This window comes from Ictidomys tridecemlineatus, chromosome 11, assembly GCF_052094955.1.
Source record: "Ictidomys tridecemlineatus isolate mIctTri1 chromosome 11, mIctTri1.hap1, whole genome shotgun sequence".
NCBI classification, from domain to species: Eukaryota; Metazoa; Chordata; class Mammalia; order Rodentia; family Sciuridae; genus Ictidomys; species Ictidomys tridecemlineatus.
In genome coordinates, this window is record NC_135487.1 from 14,436,326 (window position 1) to 14,445,592 (window position 9,267).

The 9,267-nt window shown below is 61.1% G+C and overlaps 1 protein-coding gene across 2 annotated transcripts in view; it reads right to left on the minus strand.

Moving 5' to 3' along the window:
- Hspg2 (heparan sulfate proteoglycan 2) overlaps window positions 1–8,982 on the minus strand; it is a 90,119-nt gene extending 81,137 nt beyond the window's left edge. For both annotated transcript variants that reach the window (XM_078025538.1, XM_078025537.1), the window contains exon 1: window positions 8,827–8,982. In XM_078025538.1, the coding sequence (XP_077881664.1) occupies window positions 8,827–8,889 (63 nt within the window). In that variant the 5' untranslated portion in view covers window positions 8,890–8,982. The remainder of the gene's footprint in view (window positions 1–8,826) is intronic.
- Between the last annotated feature and the right edge of the window lie 285 nt (window positions 8,983–9,267).

The window sequence follows — 9,267 nt, forward strand, 5'->3', positions numbered from 1 at the left end:
TGGCACCGGAGGGACAGTGGTATCAGCAGAGGATGTGGCATGGGGATATAGCGTGGACCCTTCAAGGTGGCTATGCCAGGCCCCACAGACTAGACCACCACCAAGTTCTCCTGGGGAACTTCAAGTTCCTTTCCTGGGACGTGGCCAGAAGAGCAAGACCTGGCCCATTTTTTTTTTTTTTTAAGAGAGAGAGAGAGAGAGAAGAAAGAGAGAGAAGAGAGAGAGAGAATTTCTTTAATATTTATTTTTCAGTTTTCAGTGGACACAACATCTTTATTTTATGTGTGCTGAGGATTGAACCCAGCGCCCCGCGCATGCCAGGCGAGCACATTATCGCTTGAGCCACATCCCCAGCCCCTGGCCCATTTTTTTTTAAGTAGGAAAAGGCTCAGGAAAGAGGGCCTAGGAAGGCCCAGGCCTTGACCTCTTGCCTGCTGGGCTGGCCAGGTACAGGGTGGGGGAGCTGGATGGATGTCACCTCTGCTATCTTGGGGACTTCCTCTCATTCTTTCCCCAGTTTTAACGACCCCAGCAGGAGGCCCCGCCTGCGCAGCCAACAATGCAGACAACAGGAGCCCAGGGACCAGGGAGAGATTCCTGGACCCCTGCCCATGACTTCCTCCTGGCCCTTTAGGCCCACTTCCTCCAGAAAGTCTTTCCAGATCACTCAGCCAAAGGATCTGTGCCTTCCCCATGATCTGCGCCCTGTGGGCTGAGTCATGCAGGGTTCCCAAGTCTGGCCTCTCCAGCAAGACCCACAGCTGCGGGCTGCAGGGAGACCCCGGGGCCTGCCTCAGGCTCCTTCCAGCCCACCTTCCTCTGCAGGTGGCTCTGGGGTCTGGGCCTAGTCACTGCCCTCTGAGCCACTTCTCTCCTGGAACTGGAAGTATGAGCTCAGCCCCCAAGGGTTGTTGTCAATGCAGAGAAAACACTCGGCCCACCATCAGCACACAGTAGGTCCTCAGGCAGCGCCAGCAAAGGAGCCAACAAATGAATGGGCAGGTGGAGAGATGGACGCATTCTTCTGCCTCTCGCCGCTCGCTCGGGTTGTTCAGGTGACAGTTTGGGACTTGTCCATAGATTCTACAGACTCCCAGCTGGTCCTCTGGTCCTTGTATGTCACCAAGGCCCCAGTACTGAGTGGGGGGAAGTGGAGACTAGAGATGATTTGCACGAGGGAAGAGCCCCAGGCCGGGCTGGCCCAGAGCAGGGGGCAGTTTTGATGAAGAGGAGGTGCAAGTGCTCACTCAACACGGGTCGATGGCCCAGGTGAACAAGGTCACTCAGGAGGAGACCCTGCATGTCCCTGGGCAGAGAAGGGACTGGCCTGTGCTCAGGAAATTCCCAGGTCCCTGTTCCTCCAGTCCAAGGGTCACAGGAAGGCAAAAGGCAAGGCAGGGAGACTGCTGAAGTGACAGGGGCCACTGGGGCTGGGATTTATGAGGCCAGAATTTCGACCCATCCAGCCCCGGAGCGATCCAAGAAGAGGCATGATCCCAGTTCCCAGCTATGTGAACACTGGGAACGCCAAACAAGGAGAGCGTGAGTCAGCGGGGGGAGGGGCTGGACCCGCGGGGAGGTGGGGGCAGGGGCCGAGGTGGGCTGGGAGGGGGCCAGAGGCAGCTGGGAGTCCCAGCCCCACCCCAGGAGGAGCATCTGTGGGGTCACCCGAGGCCACCCTGAAGTCCCGGCTGCCTCCCCTTCCCACCAACTGGGACTGGAGAAAGATAGAGACCGTTTTCAAGCGTTAAAACTGGAGGCACCTGGACGTGACCCACCAAGATGGCCAGAGAGGAGGCTCCCCAACAGCCAGAGCCCAAAGCTCAGGGTGGGTGGGCAAGGCTGCCTGGTCCTGGCGCGTCCCTCCTTGTCCCTAGTCCTGCTGCTTCTCTGAGAGCCGCGCAGCCCACCGACCCCGGCAAAGGAGGGCCACCTCTGGCTTGCCCAGAGATCCCCGGGCAAGGTCCCACAGCCTCCAGCCTGGGCCTGAGGGAGGACAGGGCTGGGACGGGGTCCTAGGACACCCCTGGGCCACTCCCCTCCAGTTGCATGAACATCCTTTCTGCACCCAGGGGAGCACTTGGCCACACCTCCTGCGCTCGCAGCCCACCAACTGCACACATCTGGGCTGGGGACAGTGTGCCTGGAGACTCCAGCCTTTCCCAGGCCACACCCTGGGGTGTGCCCCCCTCCTTCCCCCTCCAGGAAGGAGCCATCAGGGTGGAGGGGTGGACTCTGTCCTGCAGCTGTGGCCTCAGTGGGGGAAGGGGGCAGTGACGGACCAGAGGCAGTCGCATGCATCCGGGACTCTGAGCTATGAAAGCAAGGCAGCAGGAGGGGACAGTCCCTCCACAAGGCCATTCATTCATCAAGCCTGGGGCAGGGCACGGGCCAGCAAGAAGGAAGGTGTGCCCTGCGGGCTCTGGAAACCCTAAATCAAATACCAGGCTGGCCCTGCCCTCAGCAGGAACAAGACTAGTACAGCCACCAGCAGCTACGGTGCACCTACCGCATTCCAGGCGTAGCCACCTGGCCACCTCAAAGCCACCAAGAGATAGGCACTGTGACACCTATTTCACAACTGATCTGAGGCTCAGAAAGGTAAAGCAACTTGATCAAAGTCACACAGCCAGCCAGGGCGGAGCCAAGGGTGGAAAGCGGGGTCCTCTAGCCCCCGCCCACTCCACTGAGTCACTCAAGGGAAATACCTGCGAGTCCAACAAGGACACAGAAGAAGAAAGCTGGCACCGTGGGCATCCAGCTCGCCCGCATCCCCTGGGACCCAGTAGAGAGCGTGGCTGGGACAGCCGCTCCCCTGAGTCCAGGGCCACAGGAAGCCCCTCCCCACCCTCGGGCCAGGACACTGACTTCCTCACTGGACCATCAGTCACCTGCTTAGCGCTGGGAAAGTGACAGGCACAGAACTTGTGGCGCTTCCCATTAAATGCACAAATACATAAGCCAGGGGCTCGGGCCGCGGGCTCTGCAAAGGCCACTCGACAGGAACCCCTTCCTCTCCGACCCCCAGGTCCATGCAGAGGCCCAGGTGGAGAAGGCCAGGGGCCGACAGCCCCACCCGCAGGGTCCTCCACCACTCGCCCTCCTCCTGCTCCCCCAAGCCTGCGCCCCAGAGCTGTCCCTGGTGTCCCCGGTGGTCACGCCTGGGAGGAAATGCAAGGGAGGACGATGTGGGGTCCTCTCCTCCCATCCCACCCTTCACCCACGGCACCCACTCCTGTCAGCCCTGCCTTCAAGATATACTCAGGGTCAACACCTCCCCCATCTCCACTGCCGGGTACGAGCCCCAGCGGTCTCTTTCCTGGCTTAGGGCCGCCTTGCCTTTGCCCTTGACCCCTCCACACAGCAACCAGGGCGATCCTGCTAAACACCAGAGTTCTGACAAGTTCTCATCTCACTGGGAAGCAAATCCTAGGCCCGGCTGTGCCAATCTCCCCCCACCCCGACCCTGCACCGACACCATGTGCTCCCCGTCTCTCATACAGCCCATGACAATAGGCCTCCCTGCTTTTCCACAAATATGCCAAGCCGGGTCCCACCCCCGGGCCTTTGCACTGGCTGTCCACTCTGCCTGGAAAGCCCTTTCCTAGATACCCTCAGGCTCCCACCCTCACTTCCTGCAGATCTCTATGGGGGCTTTCCTGACCCTGCCACCCCACCCTACCTCCTTACCTTCCTCTTCCCTGCTTTATTTTTCCTTCCAAGCACTTATGGCACCTGACAGATTTACTGCCAGTCTTCTTGCCCTAGCCACAATGCAAGTCACACAGGAGAAGGGAATCTGACTCTTTTGTTCCCCGCTATAAACTCAACATCCAGAACAGGGTCAGATGCGGAGACGATTCTCCGCCAATGCTTATTAAGTGAATTTAAAGGCTAATGCACACCTACAGGGGACTTTGGTTTACAGAATATTCAGTGACGTACGTCACTGGTTCGTTCATTCATTCAACGCACATCGCAAGTGGGGTGCCAGACACCTCCCCAAAACCACAGCAACAGGGTGCCCTCCTCTGCACCCCAGGGAAGTGCTCTGGTAGGAAGCTGAGAGCTGGTCCCAAGGACATGACAGGATGCCCCAGGGATGCCGTGAGGTCCCTGCAGTGCTGTCCGAGCACAGGAGCAGCATGGGTGGGGGGAGTGCGGTGGCGGAGACTTGAAGGCCCCACATTCCCAGGCCTCAAAGAGCAACCTTGTTCTCAAGGCTTTCATGATGGTGCCCCCAGCACAGCCACCTCCGGCTGCCACGAGCCACTCCCCTCTCAAGGCGGCTATTGACATGGCCCCGACGCCACCAGGCTGGGCAGCGGGCTGGCGGCTCCCCGCGAAGCGAGTTCCACACATACTTCTGGGTTTCCGTCAGCCTGCTCTGGGCACTGGGGCAATTGGCCCCGGCCAGGCCCTGGGAGCAGGAGGGGGTGGAGGGCCCAGGAGGCCAAGGCCTGGGCTGGGGCAACATTCCAGCAAGGCCAGGACCCTCGCCCAGCCTCCCCCTTCCTGGCAGAAGCAGGAGCAGAAGGGAGAAGGCCGGTGGGCGCCTCGGACCCTTGGGGATCTGCTGGGGAGCCGGACACTCCCCACTCCTCTTCTAGCAGGACCTCTCAGGGCTGGCACTGAACTGGGGAGGGGGCAACGGGTCAGGGCTGGAAGCTCCCTTATACCCCGGTGGTCCGAGGCCACAACCCACAGGTCTAGCCCCCAGGCACCTCTCATTGATTACTCCAGATCTTGCCACATCTGGGCAGCCCCTCCTGCCCTCTGCCCTGAGACTCACCCCAAAGTCAGGCAGTTCTGAAGCCTCTAAAGATCCGCCTAAACCCCCAGGAAACAGCCTAGGCAACCAGGGAGGGCTCCATGCAGAGCGTCCTGAGGTTGTTCTGCTCCCGCCAGCACGGGCATCCCCAGGAGGCCCCACGGACACCCAGGCACAGCCCTCCTGAGCCCCTGTGCCCACCATTCCTTTTCTGAACTAGGCTTTGTGCTACCCGGGGCCAGAGTTCTTGGTTACAGCAACATCAGTGACAAGTTTTATCACCATCTCCTGACTGTGGCTGCCGGCAGATGGGACAGCAGATAGGGTCCAGAGAACTCCGTCTGCCTTCCCAACTTGGCTCCTGCCAGCTACAGTGGCACACGCATGTGATTCCAGCTACTCGGGGATGTTGAGGCAGCAGAACTGCAAGTGCAAGGCCAGCCTTGGCGACTTAGCAAGACCCTGTCTCAAAATACAAAGGAGCTCCGTGGTAGAGCACCCCTGGGTTGAACTCCCAATACTGCAAAAAGAAAAAAAAAATGCTTCCCTGAGTGTGTGGTACACAGTCACCCGGCAAGTTCTCTAATCTCTCTGAGCCTCCATTTCCTCTGCTCAGAGGTTGGGGACCACACGAGGAGCTGTGGTTTCAGACACTGGACAAGTACCTCCACTGAGCACTGAGTACCTGTCAGGCGCTAAAGATGCGATGGTGAATAAAAACAGGTGAGGTCCTTCCCTGCCTAACGTGGACAGAGGAGACAGGTAATGAAGTGGGCAAATGCATGCATGTCAGATGAAAAGAGAAATAAAACCGTAGGGCCGGGGACACGGGTCGGCGTAGAGAACACGATTGGCATGTGGGTTTGCTCCCGAGGACCAAACAAGAAAGAGAAATCAGAACAATGAACAGAGCAGCCAGGACCTGAAGGAACCAGGCAGGTCCTGAGGCTTCAGGGACAACTGTTCCAGGCAGAGGAACAGCAGACGCAAAGGCGCTGACGTAGGAGTGAGCTTAGCATGCTCAGAAACAAAGACTGGGGTCGCTGGCCAGGGCGAGAGGGGAACGCTGGCAGCAGGAGAAGCCGAGACAGAGTCCGGAGGCCACATCTCCCTCCCAGGCCTCGTGGGCTGGATGAAGTCAGGGGCTTGGATCCGATTCCCAGCAACAAGAGACGGTGGGAAGCAGGGAGCGACGGAGCGACAGAGGTAATGTGAGGATTCGCAGACAAACCGAGCGTCCAACAGACAGTGTGCCCTGGATAAGTGGGAACCATCCACAGCTCTTGTCGTCATCTGGCCTGGGGGCCCACGACCTCCGTGCTCACAGTCTTCCAAGTCGGAATCCAGTCACCTTCTGCCACCCTCCTTCACCATCTCCAGGCAGGGCCCCAGGCCCGCGGATCCCAACTTGCCTGCACTCAGCCTGGGAACAGGCCCGGGCCAAGCCAGGCGGGGCCAGGACTCCTCAGACACAGGGCGCTCAGCCTCAGAGCTGAGAGTGGGGGGCATCTCTGCAAATGGACCTGCAGCTTCCCTCCGGAATCCCCCAGGCACTTTACTGTCCAGCCCTTGCAAGTCTGGGGCAGGGGGTCAAGCCAGCCAGCTTGTGGAGGGGAGGGCTGAGGTTCTGCCAGGAAGGGGAGGCTCCCCCACCCCCACCCCACTCTAGCCAGCAGCCTCCCCTGTGAGGAAATGCAGCGGAGGCAGGAAGCAGGTATCTCAGCTAACTTCCCTCCTCAGCCCTGGAAAACACTCTGATCACCACGGCCCCCTCAAGTCTCCGGGCTCCTGCAGCACCGGCCCCAAGAAAGGAAGGGCCAAGGCCCCCCAAAAGAAGAAAAGGGTCGGGAGGCCAGGACAGGCCCTGAGCCGCTCAGGCCCCGCCCCCATTCCCAGCACCCTCTCCACCCCTCAGAACTGAAATTACTCCCACACTTAATCACAGACCACTGTTCCCGTGGTCCTGTCTCCTGCCCCAGTGAGGCCAGAGCGCCCTGCAGCCCAGCTTACCCTGCTCTGTGTCCTACCTCCCCACTTGCTCCTGCCTTGTGACTCTGAACCCAAGGGCAGAAGAGATCAAGAGCAGCAGGCAAGGAGGAGCCCAGGGCTTTGAGGAACCTGCTCTTTTAAGACTCACAGCAAACCTCTCCCTCACATTTAACAGATGTGAAAACTAAGGGTCAGATCACGCAGCTAGCCAACAGCAAGGCTGGTATTCGAACCTGGGCCTGGAAGATTCCTGAGGCCGAGCTCCTTCCAGCCCCCACCATCAGCCTGGGTGGGACAGTACAGACCTCCACGTGGCTGTATGCAAGTCCCAATTATAAACGGCCCACTGTCTCTGAGTTCCAGGAAGGCACAGACAGGGACCAACCTGGCTCCCTCTGGCCACCGCAGCCCCCTACCATGTGCCAGGGTATTGGGACACAGTAGGTGCTTGGCAAATATCTGCCCTGTGAATGAACCCCTGGACTCCCAGTGACTGTCATGGCACGTTGCTCAATGAAGATCTGTTGAATGAACAAGTGAATGAGATGATGGGCGGGAGGCCGGGAACTTCTGTGGAATTCCTCAGGCGCACAGCAAACAGCTCCACCCACCATTCCTGCCATTGTACACCCCAAGCCTGCAGGAGCCCCTCGCAGGGGCAGAGGTGGGAGAAGGTCGGGAGAGACTGTTGGCTGGGAAGACACTCCAGGTCTGGATGGGTGCCTCGGGAAGGTAAAGGCAGTGTAGGGAGCTAGCTGCAAGTTCAGGCCAACCGGGAGCACCTATAGGACGCCACTGGATGTGCTGGGTGACAAGCCAAGACAGAAGACAGAGGCTGCAAGGGCTGGGGAGAGCAGGAGAGGTGCTGGGCAGAAGTGTTGGGGGTTCAGGTCTGGAAAGGGGTTTAACAAGTGACTCAGGAAGGCAGAGGCGAGGGAGGCAGCAAGGCAAGGACGGGGAATCAGTCACTGGGCAAACACTGGCCCGGTTGGAAAAGTCACTCTCTTGGCTCTGAGAACAGGAGGCAGGGATAGGGACTGTCTAGGAGCACCTCAGAGGGTGGGGGTGGCTCTGTGGTTCAACACAGCAGGCCCAGATGTGCCCCCACCCACTTCTACCACCAGCTCCCAGCCACCGACCCCGCCCAGCCCTCCTGGAGTTCACTCAGGTCCTCTGGGCCTCTCCTGGCCAAGTGCCTCCTAGGCCTCAGGATTCCTGACTGGACCTGAGGATTCTCTTCCTCCACATGGATCCATCCATCTAAGCTCAGAGCAGGGGACTGGGCTGTCAGAGCAATCGGGCCCTGGACCTGGCCTATCGGGATGGGGCAAGCTGAGGAAACTCAGATGCCATGGGGACCCACCCCTAACAGGCCCTGCACCACGCACACCCACGTTCGTTCCACCCCTGCGGACAGCCACCCTGCCGTTACACATTTTGAGGCCAGGCAGTTGCTTTACCCAGGCAGGGCTGGCCTCAGAGAGGTTAACAGCTCACTTGAGGTCACACAGTTACTCAGTGAAGGGCAGGGATTGATCCAGCTCCTCATGGAGTCAGCCTCATGACTCCAGAGTCCTGGGTGTTCCACACAAGCCTTAGATTTGTTCCAAAAGTTCTTGACTTGTGCCTGCCTGGTTACATGCTACCCACGGGGACAGGCAGCGTAGTAAAGTTTCAGCGAGGACTGACAGGGTCCCATCACCGCGTGTCCCTCTGCCAAGTTGGCGCAAAAAGGGGCACCCTCATCCTGCCAAGTTCCCACCCCGCTGGAAGTTTCTCCTCCTGGTCCCCAGGAATGGCAGGCTGGGCCATGCCCAGCGTGACTCTGAACCTCGGCAAAGTGGCCGCGAAACCCAGGAATTCCACGCGGGCCGACCCCGCCCCCGACCCACGCTGGGTCCCCGGGTGGCCCCTGGGGTGGCCCCACGCCGAGGGGTGGCGCCGATCAGTGCCGGCCCGGGGTCCTCGGCGGGCGCCGCGGTCCCGGGCCAGAGTCCCGGCCGCGCAGCCTCGAGGGCCCCCGCCAAGTTGGCGGGCGCTCCCGGGTCCCCGCCCCGCACACTCACCGCGAGCAGCCGCCCGTGCAGCAGCAGCGCCAGAAGCAGCGCGCCCGCCGCCCGCCGCCCCATGGCCCGGCCTCGCTCGCTGGCTCGCTCGGCGCCGCCCGCAGCAGCCGCTCGCTGTCCTGCGAGTCCTCGGGACAGCGCGCCCGCTCCCGCCGCCCCCGCCCCGCCCCCCGGCCGTCCGCCCCGCCCCCGCGCCCCCAGGCCCCGCCCCGGCCCGGAGCCAGGCCACGCCCCCGGCCCGCCCCCGGCTGCGGGCTGGGCTCGCCTGAGTGGGCCGCGCAGCAGGCCGGGCCTTTGTCTGGCCCCCAGCCGCCCGCGGCCCCGCCGGCTCCCGGCCAAACTCGGCCTGGAGTGTGGTATGGGACGGCGCTGGGGCCTCCGCCGGCCGCCCGGCTCCCGAGGCCGCTCCCCGCGGGCGGGCACATCCCGCACGTCGCGGCC